A 20,267-nucleotide genomic window follows, 5' to 3' on the forward strand; every position below is an offset into this window, starting at 1 on the left:
TGTCATCACCAAACACACATTGCACGCAAAAGGGGGATTTGGAAATCTGGAAGGTAACCCATCCCACAAACAGGTGGTCACAGATGGTGTGGAGAGGCAGTGGAGGTGAAGGTGAGAGCTTTCACAGAAGAATGGGTAGCACCCATGACCTGCCAAGACTCACCATTTTCCGAAGGCGCTGCCAAAGCTTTCTCAGGGTTGAAATACGACATGGACGCAGCCAGAAGAAGGAAGGGGCCTTGTCTTAACATCTTAGGGGGAGTTCAGTATCATGGATCAGGAAGGAGGAGAAGGGGGTCTCAAGAGGCAGGTGGGGTGGGAATGGCTGGGAGTTAGAAATATCAACCACCCAGCAAAGCAAAGGGAAAGAAGAGAAAGGGAGAGGGGGATAGATGGGGTTCAGTCAGCCGTCAGAAAAGACAGAATGGAGCAAAAGAGGCCAGGAACAATGGTACCCAAAGGAATGGGTGGCCAGCATCCTTGAGATGATGTGCGACAGCCGGACATGCTGGTGCTGCTGCTACCTGGACCTCATCCTGAGGCATCTTCTCTCATTGCTTGAAGGAGGGGAGGGGAGAGGAGAGAAGAAATAAAAAATAAATAAATTCAGGGAGGCCTGGAACAGGGGAGGAGGGGAGCAAAGAGAAATCAAAGGGGGCTGAAGTGAACTGGAGACAAGGATGTTGATGAAAGGGGGGGGGGAGATTGTAACAATAGGTGATCTCACATTGGGGGAGAAAAGGAGGGAATGGAAAAAAGCAGATGTGTGGGGAAGAGGGAGGGATGGGGAAGAGGTGAAGGAGAGAACCTAAATAAAAACTCAAGTGAAGGAAGGAAGGAAGGGGGGAAAGGGGGAAGAGAAAAAATAGGGGGATAGGAGGTTGGACCCCCCCCCCTTCAAATCCTTGCTGTCTGGGTAGCAGAGAAATTGATGGAGATGAAAGCCCTCCCATCCAGGCTGGCTTGTTGATTGGGCAATAGGGATGTCACTTCAGGCTTAAGGGAGGAGGATGCAGGAATGGATGGCAAGGAGGGGGGGCTGTAGTCACCATGGAGACCTGCTCCTGGGTAGCAGCATTGGCAGCAACAGCAGTAAAGAGCGGAGGAGCGAGAAGGTGAGAGCACCAGGAAAGGATGGAGTGATTAAAAGGGTGGCTCAGAGACCTGCAGGGGAAAAGGGGGCTGGGTATTTTGCACGTGGGTTGTGCTATACACGTAGCAGGCATCACCCAAATTCAGTGTCATGTTAGACATACACACTTGAATAAACATAGCCTTTCGTGGTATTTCTCGCACAACTTATAATAGGTCATGCACAATATTTCATGCCTGCAGAAACAGTCACATACACAGATCACTGAGAGTTAGCCTATTAATCTATTTATTTTTTTTCTCAGTATTTGTGTCATGTTTTTCAACCACAATGCAGATAACCATAATGAGAAAAAAGATTTAAAATATTAATTAATCATTAACGTACAAATAAGATCAGCTAATAGGGATAAAACAATGGTATTATGTCAAATATCCAGATTTGTCACGTAAAAATTAAACAGAAAGAGTGCATTTTTTAAAAAAACAAACTTCTTTTTGGAATGAAAGCAAGGAATATTTTAATATGACTCTAGAGTGCTCTGGAAGGAATTCCACGTGTCAGTGGCCACCATTGTAATGGCAACTTTGAGGGTATCCACATTTACAATTATAGCAATTTGATACCACTTTAACTTTGGTGGTTCCATACTGTAGAGTCCTGGAATTTGTAGTTTTGTGAGGGACCTAGACGTTTCTGTTAGAGAGAGAGGGCACTAGAGAATTCTAGGGCTGCTGCCACACTGCAGAAATAAAGTAGTTTAACAGCACTTTAACTTCCACAGCTCAGTGCTGGGAATTTGTAGATTGGTGGGGCACCAGATTTCTCTGACAGGGAAGGCTAAATGTCTGACTAAACCATAAATCCCAGAATTCCATAGCAATGAACCATGGCAAATAAACTGGTGCCTTACCTATGCAATGTGGCAGCAGTCTAAGTTGCTCCCAAACTGCAGATTCCAGTCTATGAACATTACTAAAAAAAAATTAGGGAAAAATATGAGTGTTCAGAACATCTTGCACAGTGTGTGTTCCATTAAAGATGCAGTGTTGATATAAGATTTATATATGCATACAGTCTGACACAGTAGTCGTTCCCAAAAAAAATGGTGGCACATGGATAACCAATGTGATGCCTCATGCATAGTGGGATTTGGACACGTAATGGATATGGCTTCTGAGTACTAGATGCTAAGGATATCAAATAATAGATGGTTGTAGCCTTCATGCCCTTGTTTGCACCCTTCCTAAAGGGATCGAGTTGGCTACTCATGAAAACGGACCAGACAAAATGAAACCCTGGTCTAATAAGAATATTCTTTGAAAAATACAATTTCTGAAAAGGAGCTGAAGCAGTTTCCTTTTAGTTACTCTTCCCTTTTAGTTAGTTCCTTTTAGTCTATCCTTTTAGTTAGATACAGGAATTAACTCATTTTTCTAATGAGGTCCTGTATTAATTAGTTACTTTTGTAGCAACAAGCTGGGAAAAAGTTGATTTTTGCCTGGCATAATTCATCATTTTTCAGTAGAACAGAAAATTATTATCTGCCTGTTACCCATTACTGGACATGTGTGCTGACCCAATCTCAGCAATGGAGGAGAGGGAAGGGCCACACTGTTGTCTGTCCAGTGCTGCAGCCAGAAAGCATAGCTTTCTATTGTATTTTGCATTTTCCTTAGAATTGCCGAGGTGCAATATCTGAAGTGACCACTTGGTGGAACCTTCATAATTTGGCACATTGCCTTTCTGGACTGCAGTAACAGTAACAAATAATTATTTGGTAGAACCTTTTAAAAAGCAAAATTCCAAGCTCTAGTTACTTTTTCAGAAACATCTGTATACAATACAATCCACTGGCTAGGCTGGTGGTACAAAACACATGCTCCTGTTACCTGAACACTCATAACAGAGCATAGGGCAGCAGCGCAGCATGAGCTGAGAGCCAGCATGGTGTAGTGTTGTGACTCTGAATATCAGGGTTTGATTTGATTCCCCCACTTGGCCATGAAAACCCATTGAGTGACCATACACTCTCAGCCTCAGAAAACCTTGTGATAGGTTTGCCTTAGGGTTGCTATAAGTCAGAAATGACTTGAATGCATACAACAACAAACAGCATCAATGAGCATTTCAACTACCTTGTGTGATATTCCTCTTCCACCATTTTGTGAGGCTACACCCACATAACCTTGAACGTAACTTGACATTATAGTCATGTACACTGCAAAAGGAGTGAAGTTAACACACTTAAGTGAAGTCACAACCATAATGCAATGTAGTTACAAATTTAATGTTTTTATTATTAACGGTTGGGGAAAATAATGAACTACAAGTAACTAACATATATACTTGACTATAAGTCGACCTCATGTATAAGTCAAGGTCAGGTTTTGGGGTTAAAATGATGGATTTTGATATGACCTCATGTATAAGTTGAGGGTAAAATTTAGGGGCATGTGACAAAGGATCTATAGGATGAAGCAACTTAAAATTCCAGCAAGTATAACTGTTTGAGCTCCCACTAAATACAGGATAGATGAGAGAGGAAAGAGGGTCAGTGCTTTCAGGACAGATTACACTTTTGCCTTTCACCAAGGGATGGTTCCCTTTTTATAAGATTTAAAGTACAGTACTTATACTGAACCGTGGATAAGTCGAGTCAGGTTTTTTGAGTCGATTTTTTGACTAAAATTTCTAGACTTATACATGAGTATATACATTAGTTGTTTGTAATCAGCTACTTCCAAGCTGGTTACTTTCTGATGTGAAAAACTCATTTAGGTCACAGTTATCGTGATCGACTTCCTTGGGTTCCCTCCAAAAGATCTGGGGACTGAAACTCTTTGATAATGCTGGGAAACCCCAGACACCTTGTGGAAGTACAGTAACTAAAGTTACACAGAGATCTGAAGTAGAAAAATAATGAGTAATCAAGAGCTCCAACCTTCCCAACACACACACACACACACATTTCATATTGTTTTTCTCTCTCTCTCTCTCTCTTTCTCTCTCTCTCTCACACAAACACACTCATATACACACATAGATTGCACTTTTTGTTCCCAGTCACATCTTCCTAAAATGTTTCTGTTCTGTTCATTTCAAAGGGAATGTTGAGTCTTCACACACATTTACATAGACTATGTATTAGCTCCTAGTGGCAAATCTAACAAGTGTGTTGCCGGGTGATGTGAGGAATGATGGAATTAGAACAGAAAGCTCTGGAGTAAAATCCCCACTGAGCCATGAAGCTACCAAGTTTATTTATTTTATCAACATATTTCTGTCCCACCCTAAAGCAAAAGATTTCAGGATGCCGTAGAAGGGAAATCAATGCAAACAAGTTAAAGCAATTTAAAACAATAAAAATAATTTAAATAATAGACTAAAAACATATCAAGTATGATCAACAAAATCATGTGCATTAGCATTTTGAGGTAAATCAGTGAGGCTCAAAGGCTTTAAGAAACATTATGTTTGTACTTGGTGCCTAAATGAATCCAGTGTTGGTGCCAGTTGGGTCTGCAATGGGAGGGCATTCCACAGTTGAGGTGGCACAGATAAGAAGGCTCTTTCCCACATCCTTACACAGTTTCTTGACCTCACTGGTGGGATACAGATGAAGGTCCACCCAATCTTTTGTCAGGGACATAAAGGGCAAGGTGCTCCCTCAAACATAGAAGTCCCAATTGAAGAGGAAAAGGGAGTAAGCTAGTGGGCAAAGTATTGAGATCTCAGACTCCTGGGTCCTTTCTATTCTCGATACTAAATGGGAGTTTATTCCCTGAGGTCCCTGAGATTCTTTGGAGAGATTGAAAAAAAATACAGCTTGAAGGACAGTGAGTCAGGATGGTGTTGTGGTTGCAGTACTGGAGTAAGAGTCTGAAAGACCATGGTTCTAGTTTCTGTTTGGCCATGGAAACCTATTGGGTGACATTGACAAATCATAGTCTCTCAGCCTCAGGGAAAAGCAATAGCAAACCCACTCTGAACAAATCTTGTCAGGAACCCATTATAGGTTTGCTTAAGTCAGAAGGCACCACAACAATGAAGGAGAACAACAGTGTAAAGCTTTGAGCCACAAATGTACACAGATTTGATCTTTTGCTCAGCTTTAAAAAATACTCAGTAAATTAGCAGCTTCATTTCTCCTGCATTTTCTCTTCCTAGGCATTTTATTGTTTGCCAAATGAAAGTGTCTGATGAAAAAAGGTGATTTACAGACCTTCAGCCTCTCTGACAAAAAGAAGGAGCAATTAACTGCATTCTAGAACTCAGCCCAGGAGAAAGCAAAGGGGGCAAAAGGGGGGGGGGGACTAATTCCTCATGTAAATTCAGCCACTCACTAATTGAATGGGGTTATAATTGGCTGAATCCTGATCCTCAAGTTCAGTATAGAAATGTAGCAAGTCATCAGTTAGTGACAGAAGTCTGGGTACATTCTCAGATTTCTTATCGTAGAAAAAACTGATCTGGCATGTTAGAGTGGATCTTAATATTCTCCAACAGTATAAGAATTATTCTGAGCCCCAGAAGTGTCCAAGTGGCTTTTTATCTTGACTAGAGATTGAAGTTGTAGGTCTAGGTCTTAATTTGATGGTAGTTATCAGCCCCGGAACAGGTGAACATACCTCAACATTCAGAGTACCTTTCCCTCATGGAAAAACAACAAACTACTCCAGTGTGTGGAATTAGCAACCAGGAGTTTCACATCTGTGTCTTCTAAAAAAGCAAAAACAATTAGTTCAGTACAAGTACAGCACTAGTGAAAACTCCCATCATCCCTGCTTTGCAGGCAGTCCAACAACATCTGCAAGACCAGATGTTGTTTCCCTCTTAATCAGTATGTGAAGGCCTTCAGAAGTTGAGAACTATCAAGTTGGATGACCAAGAGGTCCAGGAAACAGTTCCCCCAACCATGCTCCTCCAGAAAGCTGATAAATATGGCAAAAATACAACTGTCTTCCCCCACTAGGTGCTTATATTCTGTAGAACACTGCTCCTATTCTGTTGTTGTTGTTGTTTGCTTTCAAGCCTTGTCCTACATATGGCAGGCAAACCTATCCTGAGGATTTTTTGGTAAGATTTGTACAGAGGGGAGTTGCCTTTGCCTTCCTCTGAGGCTGAAAGAGTGTGACTTGTCCAGGTTCACCCAGAGGATTTCCATAGTCAAGCGGGGATTCAAACCCTTGTTTCTTGGCTTTAGTCAAATTCTCCACCATGCTAGCCACCACAAATTGGAGTTTCACCATCTGGAATACAGGTTGAGTCTTTCTTATCCAAAATGCTTGGAAGCAGAAGTGTTTGGGATTTTGGATTTATTTATTTATTTTGGATTTTGGAATACCTGTATTTGTATACACATACAAAATGAGCTATCTTGGAGATGGGACTCAAGCCTAAACAGAAAATTCATTTATGTTTCACATACACTTTATACACATAGCCTGAAGGTAATTTTACACAATACTTTAAATAATCTTGTGCATGAATCAAAGTTTGTGTACACTGAAACATCAGAAAGCAAAGCTGTTACCATCTCAGCCACTCTTGATTTTTTTTTTTTCTTTATGGGGAGTATTTTGAATTTCAGAATTCCAGATAATGGAGGCTCAAATTGTAATTAAATTTAACATCTTCCTCACTGCTGCCCCCTTCCAAATCATTTATAAATCTATTGAATAACGCCAGTCCTATCATTGAAGAAGTTCCACAACTTACCTCCTTCTGCTGGAAGAATGCTCCATATATTTCCTACTTGCAACTTCGCATTTTTGAGCCAGTTACAAATTCATAAGAGGAACTGTTCTGTTGTTCCACAGCTGCAAGGTTTACACAGGACCCTTTGCCCATTTGCAGTTCACGCCTGCAAGGTACTGCATATGAATTGTAAAAGAAGCTGTTTGAAACAATATATTAAAAGGGATACTGCTCCGTGCTCATCCTGCTCAAACAGGATGATATAGATAATTGCTTTCCCTTCAATGAGATACTAACTATCCTTTCATAACAACAATATGATGGTGCACTTATAGACAGAAATAGCATACTGTAGTGGTCAGAGTTGATGGACAAGAACCAGAAGGATCAAAGGTTTAATTGCAGTTGCGAAGCTCACTAGATGATATTGGCTGCTGCTATTTCGCAGCCAAAATAACCTCAAGAAGATGGTTGTGAGGGTAAAACATGTGTCCACATATAAGAATCAGCCATGTCATTTGAGAAACTTGGATACATATATTGAAATGTGCATTTATTATGCATTTAGTATTCGAAGTGCTTCTGATATAACATCTTAACTATCCATACACCAGTTAGTCAATATTATTATCTTCATGTTGCAGATGGCGCCTGAGGGACAGCTGTTTCCAAGGTATCCTGGGATATGGCCAAAGAAAGACAGATGGTGTAAAATACACCCCAGAAGCACTTGGTTATTCTGCCTGCACCCACTACACTACCATTCCTTTTAAATCACAGCAAAAGTCTAAGATATTTTTGCTGTGATCTTCTTCACTTCTCCTAAGGTAGCTAAGTGTCATACTCAAACTCACAAGTAACAATGTTGACAGAAATTAAGTACTTCTGCAACTCAGTCCTCTCTTCCATTCTGCCACAGTATGCCTTTGTTCCATTGGACCAAGAGGTAGTAAACACAGTGTAGCCCTTAGGAGCCCCCAGGGCTTAAATTTATAATTTTCTTGTCTCCAAATGCCCTCTAGGGGGCATTGTGGCACATATTACATATTTTGGGTCCTTTGCACCATTCTAGTTACAAATACAATTATTAGCACTTAAGGTTCCACAAAGTCTATTGTTTTTCATAATTTGCCTTAGACATTGATATTTTTTAAATTAGATGTCCAGAAAAAAAATAGTTCCATGAAGGGCATTTAGGTTTTTCCTACTGCCTACTGTGGTAGGAAGACAACCATGCTCAATATCAACACCTTTTCTCTACCCCCTTTGCCTTGCTTTTCGTTGCTGGTCCTGTTTCCATCCACCCCACCTTACTTTATCTCTGCTCTTCTTGTTTCTAATTTTGCAACAATTTCAGCATGTCACTACAGTGGTCCCTTGGTATCTATTGGGGCTGGGTTCTAGGACCCCCCCCCCACATGGATACCAATATCTGTGGATGCTCAAATCCCATTAAATACAATGTCACAGTAAAACAGTGTCCCTTATACAGTGGGGTCTTGCCTTCTGAAGGCTTGCCATCCATGGAGCTGAGTATCAGTGGCTGGCAAGCCCCACTGTTTTCAATAGAGACGTGTGCATGCAGCTGTGCTAGTGGCCACACGCACATTTCTCAGGCAATTGGGGACAACGAGACTTGAGGTCCTGCGTTTTTTCTTATCTGCAGAGGCGTCCAGAACAGATCACTGCAAAAAAGGACAACTATATAAAATAACAAAATCAAATTTTGTTTTTTGGAATATTTTCAAGCCGTGGATATTACTTTGGCTCTATTTATATCTTAATGGTACCCAAATGTCCATCCCTAATACACTTTCTCCCAAATCTGTTTTTGGTTTAATATCCAATAAAAATTAAAGTCCCACTAAACTGAATTCATTTTAAGTAATAAATAGGAGTCTTTTAGCGCTGTATATTGCATAGTTCTTGTTAGCCTGATATTCTGTTAACATTGAAATAATTACTTGTAGCTTTTTTCAGTCTTATCCTGGGCCAAACTACAGAAGATGCCTTTTATGCGATTACCAATTGGATTATTATTTGAATGTAAACAGCAGGTGCATATGCCCAACATCACTATAATCCTAATCCAGATTAGGGCCTTGTATTTGCAATTTGTACTGGAAAGAGAGCTGTTATTTGTACCAATCTGAACTACTGAAAGCGACCTGTTTGTTAACCATTAAAGTTGCCACAATGAAAACAACAGTTCTGAGAAAGAGGGAATTTTATCGGGTGTCGCTTGTTACCTGATTGCATGACAACCAATACTTGCTCAATTTCCCAAGGAATAAAACAACAGTGTTGCAGAAGCTGCTTTTCAGTCCTCTAGAACTCCACATTTGCCAGATGAACTGCACTTTGTGTGGGTCTTACTTTGAGGGCTGTCTGGAAACTGCAGCTGGTCAGGAAGGTTGCTGCCCAGATGCTGGCAGGAGGAGTGGGAATATACTTGCTTGGAAATCTCTGCACTGGTCTCCAATAAACCGAGCCTAATAAGAAGTAAAGGTATATATTTATAAAGAGCTAGGACCTGGGGGTCAATCACCTGCTCTAATACCAATCTTTCCAAAATTTAAGATCAATTAGGAAAGCTCTCCTTCCATTCCTTCTTAATGTGACCTGCAGGCCTACTGCTTTAGCACAGGTGGCACCCCAGTTTGGGAAATCCCTTCTTAGGGCCTGTTTAAAAATATGTACCTCTTACAGCTGACCTCCTCTGAACAAATCTTTCCAAGAAAACCCCATTATATGTTCACCTTAAGCTCGCCATAAGTCAAAAAAGACTTGAAGGCACCACATATTCAGAAATACTGATTAAACAGTTGACCATCTCTGAGCACGTGGAGCTTGTCTTCTCGCTGTTTTCTGAAACATAGTGGTAGACAAATGCAATGATTAATGTGTTGACTTTGCGTAATCAGAATGCAAATTAATAGCATGCACAATATTAATAATTGAGGTAGTTTTCAAATTAGATTCCCTGATATGAGGAGCTGGAACATGGCAGTCCTATTTTTACTGGGCCAACCAAACTGTACAGAATTTGAAAACTCGCAATATATATTTTGTGCATTTTGTTCGGCCCCATAAAGGCATCACTGGTGCATTTGAGATGTTATTGTACTTTGCTGCAAAATGGGAGGAATTTGTTTGTTCACGAAGGAATCAGGCTGCACTCATTCCGCCAAAGCCAAAGAAAACTGAAGATGCCACACAAGTCTGTTTTTGTAACAATTTTTAAAATAATAATAATAATAATTTGTATTTATTTGCTGTTCAACACCTTGAGTCCCTATATTGGGAGAAAGGTGGCATATAAGTAAATAATAATAATGTTCGAGGCATTATTATTATTCATTTCACTTCTATCCTGCCTCTCCATAAAGGGACCCAATGCAGCTCACAAGATAAAACATGATTAAAACATCACAATAAAAAATTAAAATAATAAGTAACTCATTAATAAGTGATTATTAATTAATTTACTTATTATCTGCTTTTACTTTAGTGCGAGAGAATGTAAAAATGGATTTATGTTGTGGATGTTTGAAGAGGTATGTGGACAAAAGAAGGATGTATGTGTGAAAGAAAGTACATGAAAAGAATATTGACAGGATATTGTAAACGATTTTATGTATTGAAATAAGAAACAGCATTGAACCTTCTAGTTAAAATAGTACAAAACTAATACAAAAACATACAAAAGTTAAAAACATATCTAAAAACAGACACTGGAAGCCTTTCCAGATTAGCCTCCCCTCCATTGATATCGATAGCACCAGTCTTTCTCAAGACAGATGTCTTGCCTCTGATTAGCTCTAATTTTAGCTAACTTTTCTTTTTTCTAATTAGTATTTTATATTTTGTTTATTTTATACTGTTATTGTTTTTAGTTTGTTATTTTTTATTATTGGGAGGGAGTTGGGGTAGGGGATTAATTAGAAATCAGGATTTTAATTGTATATTGCATTTTATTGTTGTTCTCGTTTGCTGTAACCGCCTCAATCTGCAGGAGAGGTGGGCTATAAATAAAATGTATTATTATTAATGTTAAAAAGGAAAATGATATGTTACTTTTAAAAAGTAAAAATATGTTTTATATATGTGTGTGTTATGTGTATATTTACTTATATTCCACCTTTTTCCCAATATAGGGACCCAAAGCAGCAAGTAAAATACTGTATCGTTTATTATGTTACCATTTTGCCCGTCTTTTATGCTGTTGTTAATATTTTATTTTAACAATTAATTTTAATTACTTGTTTAAGTGGCGGAATGTTTTAACGTTATATTAAGTATTGTATGTTGGATGTTTTATCTATGTTAGCTGCTTTTGATTGTTTTATTACAGAAAAGCGGGGTACAAATAAAAGTTTTATTTATTGTTTATTACTGTATAATTTAAAAAGAATATAAAATGTATTAATGTGTGTGAATATATATATATATATATATATATATATAATTAAAAAGCATTTAAACAATTTAAAAGTTGTGTATTAAAATGTAAAATGGGTTAAAAAGTTATGAATTGAAATGTCAAATATGTTTTAAAAATTCTATACAAATCAGTCAAAACAGAAATTAAACATCTCTCTCTGGATGTTTTTCCTCCCTTTTCCCCAAAAGAAAAACAAAATGGCGGCAGGGAGAAGGGGGGGGATTAAGGAGACTCTCCTATTACGTCATCACCACTCCCCCTCCCTGCAGAAACTGTAGGCCTCGTCATCTGTAGGCGCCTTTTCCTTCCTTGGCCTCTCTAGCCTATCCTCTCTATTATCCTCGGAGCCGACGCCGATTGGCTACTCCTCTCTCCGAGTAGCCTCCGCCAATTGGTCCGTCAGAAAACCATCCCCCATTATGATTGGCTACTGGAACTAGAAGGCGGGACCTATCTGGGCAGTATATAAGCGGCCCCCTGAGGCTTTTCACTTCCTTTCGCGTGCGGTGCCCAAGAGTGGTGGAAGGTAGGGATAGTGCGGTTCAGCCATCCGCGGGTAGGAATAGGCCTTAGAAAGGGGATGTAAGGGCAGGAAAGAGAGAGGAGAGGCAGAGGGTTGAAAAAAGGGGGAAACAGATTTTGGTAACACCGTCGCGGCGGCGCATAAGCTTAAAAAAGCCTGGCGCTGGAGCTGCCATATTCAACCTGGACCGTTCTGCGCATGCTCGGGCTGTAGAAAGGAGAGGCGCGCATGCGCAGTTCATGGCGGAGAAGCCTTCCACGAGGGAGGCTTAGTAAGCAAGCCTTGTCAGCAGACTTGTGTTTTAGGAGGCAGAGGGATCTTGCTGCAAACGTTGATTTTGTTAGTATGCAAAGGGATCTTGCAGCGAAGTTATTAGTCTACAAAGGGAGCTTACAGTCAGCTAGTAATTAATATGCCAGAGGATCTATATAGCAAAGATTGATATTTAATTAGTATGCAAAGGGAACTTACAGCAGACTTGTATTTTATTAGTATGCAGAGAGATAGCAAACATTCATTTTATTGGAATGCAGAGGGATGTTGCAACAAACGTTCATTTTATTAGCATGCAAAGGGAGCTTAAAGTAAGCTAGTATTTTATTAATACATTAAAGGATCTTTACAGCAAACATTTCTATTTCATTAATATACAAAGGAATCTTGCTGTAAATTTGTAATTTATTAATATGCAGAGGATTCTTATTGCAAACTTATATTTTATTTGTATGCAGAGAGACCTTACAGTAAGCTAGTATTTTTTAATATGCAAAAGGCTCTTACAGCAAACATTTGTAATTTAGCAGTATGCGGAGGGATCCTATAGCAAGCTTCTATTTTATCTTTATGAAAAGGATCCTTAGCTGCCATAGCCAAAGGGCTGGAGAAAGCGATTGTCCAGAATTAGTCATGCGTAACCTGAACAGTATTCAAAAGACACACTGCCAAAAAATAAAAAATGAGCTCTCTGGCTTCTAAATGCCTTTCCCTAAATTGCAAATCCCAGAATGCAACAGGAGGCAGCCAGAGCAGTAAAAGTGGAATAGTAGCACTGTAGGAGTGTAGTGTGGTAATCTAATTCAAAAGCTGGTGCTACAACTTCTTTCCCAGTTCCCTTTGCTTACTGATAACCGGACTAACATAGCTAGGTCTCTCAATTGGGTATTATTGGTAATCTACCTATAGAATATCTTTGAAATTTATTTTAGACAGCATGCCTTTCAAATACTGTCCAAGTGAAATATGACTAGATTCAGTGCTTACGGTGGTTCTGTGAGAGTGACTTGTGTCTCTACTAGTTGGGCAAGCACTTTTTCTAACCCTTTGAATGTGCTGAATGAGGATGATGGGAGTTTTGCTTCCCAAATGTTTGGATGATACCAAATGTCAGGAGTCTGCAGCACTGTATTTCTTTGTAAATGTTTGTGTATCATCTACTTGGGAATTTTAAACTGAGTCTTTTCTGAGGAGTAAAAACCTAAGATCTCTGTATCACATAACACTGTTTTCACATTTTAATGTAGGTATTCATGATCTATTACATTTCATGTGGGTGATGGGGCATTTCTCAGAACAGCTGACCAAAAGAGGAATGCTGTCCTATCTCTTTAGATACCCTCTTTGCTCAGTTAAAAATATCTTGCAACTTAGCCATGATTATATGGAGAGTGAGAATGTCTCTGATTTTCTTGATGTAGGCAGTGTACAGCAGATTGAGTTGCAGAAGTACAAGTCTGGGCCATTTTGTAGTTTCTGAAGAATGTGTGCCTTTTGTAGTTTGGTTTCTGAGTCTAAATATAAAAACTCGCTGTTTTTTTCCTGAGAGAACAACTCTCTAGGAATCTAGCTCCTCCAGTGCAACTCTGTGGTCAACATCTGCCAGAATTTGACTATAGAATAGTACTGGAGGATGTACAGATGGCTACAGAAGTGTTTTCTTTAAGAACCTCTAGCTCCTCCAGCATCAAGTTCCAGCAGTCATGCTGGAGGATCTAAAGTTTCCTCGAGATAACATGTTAATCAAATCTATGAATAATCAATTCTGCAAAAGTCAAAGCTACAAATGTGGAGGGTCAACTGTATTTCTGCCGTGCTGAAAACATCTCAGGTATAGAAACAAGCCATTGGGAAACTTACTAGGTGGAAAGTAGAAAAACAGATTGTTTAAAATACAGTAGTCAGTTTTACAAAGAGTGTAGGTTTCTAATGCCTAGAAGTGTTTAGATGCATGACCTCACTGTATGGAAATATTTGCCACAGCAGGTAAACAGTGTTACACAGTGTGGCCAGAGATCTTAGTTGAAATTGCTATTCACACCTGACATTTCTTGTCAGCCCATACCTACTTTGGGTGGGTATATAAAGCAGTTAAGAAGCAGGAGTAAGGAAACATAGAGAATCTCCATTTTCTTATTGGTTTGTGTCTACTTGTTGTGTCTATAGACTCCAGCTGTTTTATGCATTTTTATTCATTTATTCACCCACAGGGCTTAACTGCCTGTCTAGGCCAGAATGCCTGTTGCCAGGAGTTGGGTATGTCGAAAAACATATGTCACCCCCAGGCGGCCCTTTGAGAAGTCACGCCTTGACCAAGAGCTGAAACTCATTGGTAAGATTTCCTGGTTAGGAAAGGAGATATTTAAACAGCCACCCCCCTGTAGGCAGATGCGTTTTGCATTTAAAATCATAGTTTTGGAAAGAACATCAAAAGATCATCTTGTCCAGTTTCCTGTCAATTCAAGAAACCACCATGAAAGCACTCCTTGGGTCAGAGCCATCTAACCTTAACAAAAATTCCAGCTAAGTGCGCCATTTTCCCCAAACCGTTGTTTCCCTGTTGGAACAGTTGATTTTAAACTTTGTCTTAATCCTAGGTGAATATGGGCTGCGAAACAAGCGTGAAGTGTGGCGAGTGAAGTTCACTTTGGCCAAGATCCGCAAAGCTGCCCGTGAGTTGCTCACTCTGGATGAGAAGGATCAGAGGCGTCTCTTTGAGGGTAAGTGGAAGGCCTTTGTATACCAGGGTTGGACTTATGAATGAATGGTTCTTCTTTTGATGCTCCCAGTACTTTCAGGAACAGTTTAAGCCTTCATTTGTTCTGAAACAAGTTTGATTCTTTCATAGATCCTGCCAGCTTCACTAGGGTGGGTCTACACTAGCCAGAATACTCTGAGCTGTCCCCAGAGGTCCCAAAACTGCCCTGAGCTCTCTGTTACCTGAGCAATGCAGAGCCACACTGGTCAGCGATCTACACAGTGTTCTGCTGTGCCACCTGCAGGAGCACATTGCTCCCTCTCAGGTCGAAAACAAGGCAGCCAGCTTTGATCACATGGCTGGGTGCCACATTGTGACCCCTAGAGAAACAACTCCGGTCTGCATAGCAGGACACTGTAAACAGCTGTTTGATGTTTCTCCAGTGTGTTCTGGGTTTTTTGGGAAGATCTGGAGCAAGAGGTAGGTTCTTAAAAAATGGATTAAGGGAGGGATGGCCCAGATTCACTGCAGGACTGCCCTTTCCACATATAGACAGCCCACAGTCGAATCAGGCCTTTGGTCTTGCCTCATGTTGACAGAGCGAAAGCAGAGTGGGGTGGTGGTGGAAATGGCTTGAAATGGTATGTGTACATATGCCCTAAATCAGTGGTTCTCAATGGTGCGGCCCTTTAATACAGTTCCTCATATTGTGGTAACCCACAACCATAAATTATTTTGTCTCGATTCCTAAGATTTGCTCCTCCAGAACACTTTTTAAGAAAATGTTTGTTCTCTAGCCTTTACTTAGGTTACCAACTGAAACTTCCCCCCTTTGCTTGCTTAAATGCCCATCAGTGTTTTCCTTACAAGAACAGCATAGTTCACTAATGTCACATTTAAGATGGAAGACTTACGGGTGGGAGTGATTCTTCTAATCATATTCAGTATGTGTGTCTGAAATAGAGATGTAAACTTTGTACTCAAGGTCTATTCCCTTTATACTGTAATGCTGAATTAAAACCATATAATTCCTTGTCCTGTCTGCAAATCTGTTTGGTCAGCACTTGGAAGAACTAAAGTGACTGTGCAAAAACCATTCTGCATTAGCCATGATAGGTAATATATTTTTAACCAGATGTCTATAAATGTATGCTTTAAATCTAAATTACTGTGTCGGGTGTAGGTGGGCATCTTCATCTCATTTATGTGTTTACCCTTTCCTAGGCAATGCCTTATTGCGGCGTCTGGTCAGAATTGGGGTGCTTGATGAGGGGAAGATGAAGCTGGATTACATCCTGGGGTTGAAAATTGAGGATTTCCTGGAAAGGCGTCTCCAAACTCAGGTCTTCAAGCTGGGCCTGGCCAAGTCTATCCACCATGCCCGGGTGCTCATCCGCCAAAGACACATCCGGTATGTGGGTTGGAGCATAAGGGAGGGTGGCATATAAACTTTATTTAGAAACCATACTTGTTGAACAGAGCCTGAAAGCAACAATTGAATTGCTTTGGGTTGCAAGGATAGACTTGCCTCTGAAGTAATGGTTCTGATGTCTTTTGTGTGTAGCCTGTGCCAGGATGTATGTGCCAATCTACCAACTCCTTCCCTGGATTGGAATCCTGGATAACTCAGTAGCCCTTCAATTCAGTAGAGGGGCAGCATGCCAATCAAAACGCTCAGAGATTTCGGCAAGGCTCACTGCGGCTGTGCCGTACACCTTGCGAAGGTCTTGCCACATGGGCAATTGAGGTAATAGCTAGTATTGTGTTCCTTCTCGACACAAAATGCTGGTGTAATCCCTGGTGGCAACTGGCATTCATATAGGTCTGCTGGACAAATTACAATGAGTCAGGAGCCATTTTTTTGTGTGTGAAGGGGTATCAGACTGCAGGAAAACAAATGCTCCACCAAATCCAGAAGTGAATAGAAGTCTTGAAGCTTTGGAGACTGGATTTCTTAATGTTACAGGAGGGCCTGGTGATATATATTTAAACACTGAATGGGCACTTTCAGAGAATTTTCACAGGAGGAAATTTATGCTTTTTCTTATTGGAGAAATGGGTGATCTGATAGGGCCAAGGCCTACAAAATAATTTTTGACCACATGTTGCCCCACCCTAGTTTGTGTTTCTTACCACAGGAAATAACAGAAAATATCAGACTGAAATTAAGTTTTTCTCCTGTATTAACTGGTTTGGTTCTGAAGCTTCCATAATCCATTTTGTGAGTAAGCAGTCACAAGACTTTAAACTTGAGCTCTTTCAACACACTTATTACTAAGCCCTGTTGAGCAGTGGGCTGACATTAGCATAAATAAGCATAAGCTTGCATTGCATCACACAATTGTTACAGTGCAGGTGTGTTAGCTTTGCTTTTGATAAGGCATGTAGTCTAGGTGCACATTTTTCCAAAGGCTGATGAAGTACATTAGACTTTTCTAGCTCCAGAGACTTCTCAATACTTTTTTTCGCCCTGCAGTATCCATCATTCCCCGTCATGAATTTTGTAAATTGAGCCTAGAATAGCTAGATAACGCCAGAGCAGGGAAGAGTATGGTATACCTTAAACTTCAGATAATAATTGGATCACAAATGTTAACAGCCAGTTGGTGGGAGCAGTAAGTCTTCAGAAAGATACAGTAGATTAAATTGGAACTTTATAGCAGTATTGAGAACTTGGAGTTTAAAAAGAGGTTTTGTGCATGCCTCTGTAATTATTACATCTCTTTCTCTCTTCAGTGTAAGAAAGCAAGTGGTGAACATTCCTTCCTTCATTGTTCGGCTGGACTCTCAAAAGCATATTGACTTCTCCCTCCGTTCACCGTATGGTGGTGGCCGGCCAGGTCGTGTCAAGAGGAAGAATGCCAAGAAGGGCCAAGGCGGTGCTGGTGGGGGGGATGATGAAGAGGAGGATTAAGCTATGGGGTGCATCTCTGTCTAAGCACACAGATTACTGTGGAATCTAGCCTGCCTGACTAACATGACACAATAAAAATATTTGTGGATAAATACTGTAGCCCTCATGTTGTCAAAAACGCTGAAAAAAATTCGTAATTATGGGCAAGATGTCTCTTGCGTTGTATTCTCTGGATAAAAGCCTGCTTGAATTGGTTGATGGTTGACCTCAGAACTTGGCATTTTGGGATACTTATCCCTGCATAAAAGACATGGAAGGCATCTAGAACAGATAACATTGCAAAATTTGTAATTGATAGGGAGTCATTGTGGGATAGAGGCAGCGAAGGTAGCTAACTGGAGCAAACAGAACATGCATGAATATACACACATGGTGTCTGTAGGAAGTAGTGAAGTCTATCCTGTTTTGCTTCGGGGCAAAACAATTTCAGGAATCATTTTTTCCCCTTTTTGTTATGTCTTAGAACAGTGATGGCGAACCTATGGCACATGTGCCACAGGTGGCACTCAGAGCCCTCTCTGTGGGCACACATGCTGTCGCCCTAGCACAGAGTTTGCCAGTTTCTTACTAGAAAGCCAGAGGGTCGTGGCACTTTGCAATAAATAAGTGGGGTCTGGGTTGCAGTTTGGGCACTCAGTCTGTAAAAGGTTCACCATCACTGTCTTAGAATTTTGGCTTTAATTTCCTGTGTCATAATGAATTACAGGGGAGAGGTTCTCAGTGTTCTCTAGGATCATTATTCACTTGGCCTTTGATACTGCTTTCCTTTGTTTTGCAATACAAACCCAAGTGCAATTCTTACTGGACTTAATGTGTACACAAATGGTTGTAAGTTCCTGTTTGAAAACTTCATAAAGGTATCCAATTGGAGAAACTGACAGATGGATTAAGTTGGGAACTTTTCCAGAAGCATATGCAGGAGCAGATGACACAAAATCCTGTGTCTCACTACTTGAAAGGAGCCCCACAAGCATGCAGCAGTTGAAATAAAATTGGCCCTCCAGTTGGATCAGAGCAGCTTGCAACTCTCAGGTCACCTAGCCCTGGAGAGGAATTGGCAGGGATCCTCAGTAGTTTCCAGGAAGACATTGGCTCACCAACAAGAAAGCTGGTACCTTTAACCCAAGAGTAAGATTGAAATCAGACTAGTCATTGCAAGTGATTTAAGTTCCTTAAATGCTGTAGGAAGGAGCAATCTGAATGTGCAGGGGCTTTTAAGAAGGTGTTTTAACTCAATTGTCATGGAAGCTTTAAAATGCCAATTTAAAGAAAAGAAAAAATGACAACTCATTTAGAGCATCTGGTGTGGAAAATTATAGAGGGCATGTTAATGGAAGAGGTTGAGGCTGAAAGTGCTTCAGCCAAGAGAAATAATTTGTGTTTCTTCATTTTAGGTGCAGTAGCCTTATCGCAGGTTTTCTTGGGAAGATTTGTTCAGAGGGGGTTGCCCTTATCTTCCTCTGAAGCTGAGTGTGTCTTGCCAAAGGTCACCTCATGAGTTTCCATGGCCAAGCAGGGATTTGAACCCTGGTCACCAGTCATAGTTGAAACACACCATACTGGTCCCAGTGGTTTACTATATAATAGGCTGCAACTCCCATCTCTCCTAGCTAGCTTGGCATTGGGAAGATTGAGTTGAAGCACAACAGCCACAACCCTAAGCTCTGTAGTCCACTCAGGAAAGCACAGCGGAGAAAAGAAAACACTGTCAAATACTTCATTGGGAGGCCCAACTATTTAGGTTCCGCAACAGACCTGTGACCTTTCTTACTCTGCCATTGATAACATGTTTCAAAATGTTGGCTGTTCACAAAAAATTGCACAAATGTGCAACACAGCATAAAAGTTGAGTAGTGGTTTCTTTTGCCTCACAATACTTCTTTCTGTAACTGGTTTCCCAATTCAGCATTCTTTGAGGTCTGTCAAGTTACAGGAATGACCTTGAGTGAGGGCAGTGACTGGAAGGTGGCAGAGGGTAGGGAGAGAATGGGATGTTGTGGTCAGACATGAATTGTGTAAGCAGAAAGGGGGTGGACAGCTTGTATATACCAGTGTTTGGCCTGGTGAGGAAAATTGATGCTTTTGTTGTTTATGAAGGGTGTTTTTTCCCTTTCAAAGATTTTATATGAAAGTTTTGTTCTTCCTGAAGTAACCATAAATACACAATTCAGAGTACTAGTTAATACCTATAAAGCTCTTATCAATTTGATCAAGCACTTGACTTCTCCCAATGTGATCACACACCATTTTTAATGGTCAGGAAGAGGAATACCTTCCTATCACAGGAACATTGTTGGGGACACACAAGAGAGCCTTCTTAGTGGCTGCTCTCAGGATTTGAAATGCCCACTGCTCTCCTGCAAGCAAAGACCTTCCTGCTTAGACTAATATCTGGCTATTAGCTGGTCACTGCACAATGTTCTTTAATGGTGGGAGTAACCTTAGAGTTGTTTTTAACAGGATACGCTTTTGAGGGTTTTTTACTTAAGAATAGATTTTAGCAGTGTTTTGTAAACTGCCTTGGGTCACATACTGGCATATAAATTGAACATACAAATAATGAATTGTAGCAGGGATGTGTTGCTTGTTACTGAGCACTGCTTCATCCATACATGTGTAATA

At 40.4% G+C, this 20,267-nt stretch overlaps 2 protein-coding genes across 3 annotated transcripts in view; one reads left to right on the top strand and one right to left on the bottom strand.

The window, feature by feature from the left end:
- The window catches only part of LOC149303680 (serine/threonine-protein kinase LMTK3-like), a 48,155-nt gene extending 37,125 nt beyond the window's left edge, over window positions 1-11,030 (bottom strand). The window contains exons 1-5 of one of the 2 annotated variants that reach the window (XM_089481189.1): window positions 9,043-11,030; window positions 6,815-6,969; window positions 5,725-5,815; window positions 3,232-3,314; window positions 2,007-2,068 (exon numbers count right to left, since the gene is read on the bottom strand). In XM_089481189.1, the coding sequence (XP_089337315.1) occupies window positions 2,007-2,068; window positions 3,232-3,257 (88 nt within the window). In that variant the 5' untranslated portion in view covers window positions 3,258-3,314; window positions 5,725-5,815; window positions 6,815-6,969; window positions 9,043-11,030. Of the gene's footprint in view, window positions 1-163; window positions 894-2,006; window positions 2,069-3,231; window positions 3,315-5,724; window positions 5,816-6,814; window positions 6,970-9,042 lie in introns of those variants that run through there. The other variant, XM_089481190.1, reaches the window with a different exon arrangement.
- Window positions 11,031-11,720: 690 nt separating this feature from the next.
- On the top strand, window positions 11,721-17,737 carry LOC149303681 (small ribosomal subunit protein uS4). The gene is made up of 5 exons (XM_089480241.1): window positions 11,721-11,763; window positions 14,244-14,365; window positions 14,631-14,753; window positions 15,956-16,142; window positions 17,468-17,737. Exons 2-5 carry the CDS (start codon window positions 14,269-14,271, stop codon window positions 17,643-17,645), a joined length of 585 nt encoding a protein of 194 aa, XP_089336367.1. The 5' UTR covers window positions 11,721-11,763; window positions 14,244-14,268; the 3' UTR covers window positions 17,646-17,737.
- The last annotated feature ends 2,530 nt before the right edge of the window (window positions 17,738-20,267 follow it).

Source organism: Sceloporus occidentalis, unplaced genomic scaffold (genome assembly GCF_023333645.1).
Source record: "Sceloporus occidentalis isolate IW3139 unplaced genomic scaffold, rSceOcc1.0.p SCAF_14, whole genome shotgun sequence".
NCBI lineage: Eukaryota > Metazoa > Chordata > Lepidosauria > Squamata > Phrynosomatidae > Sceloporus > Sceloporus occidentalis.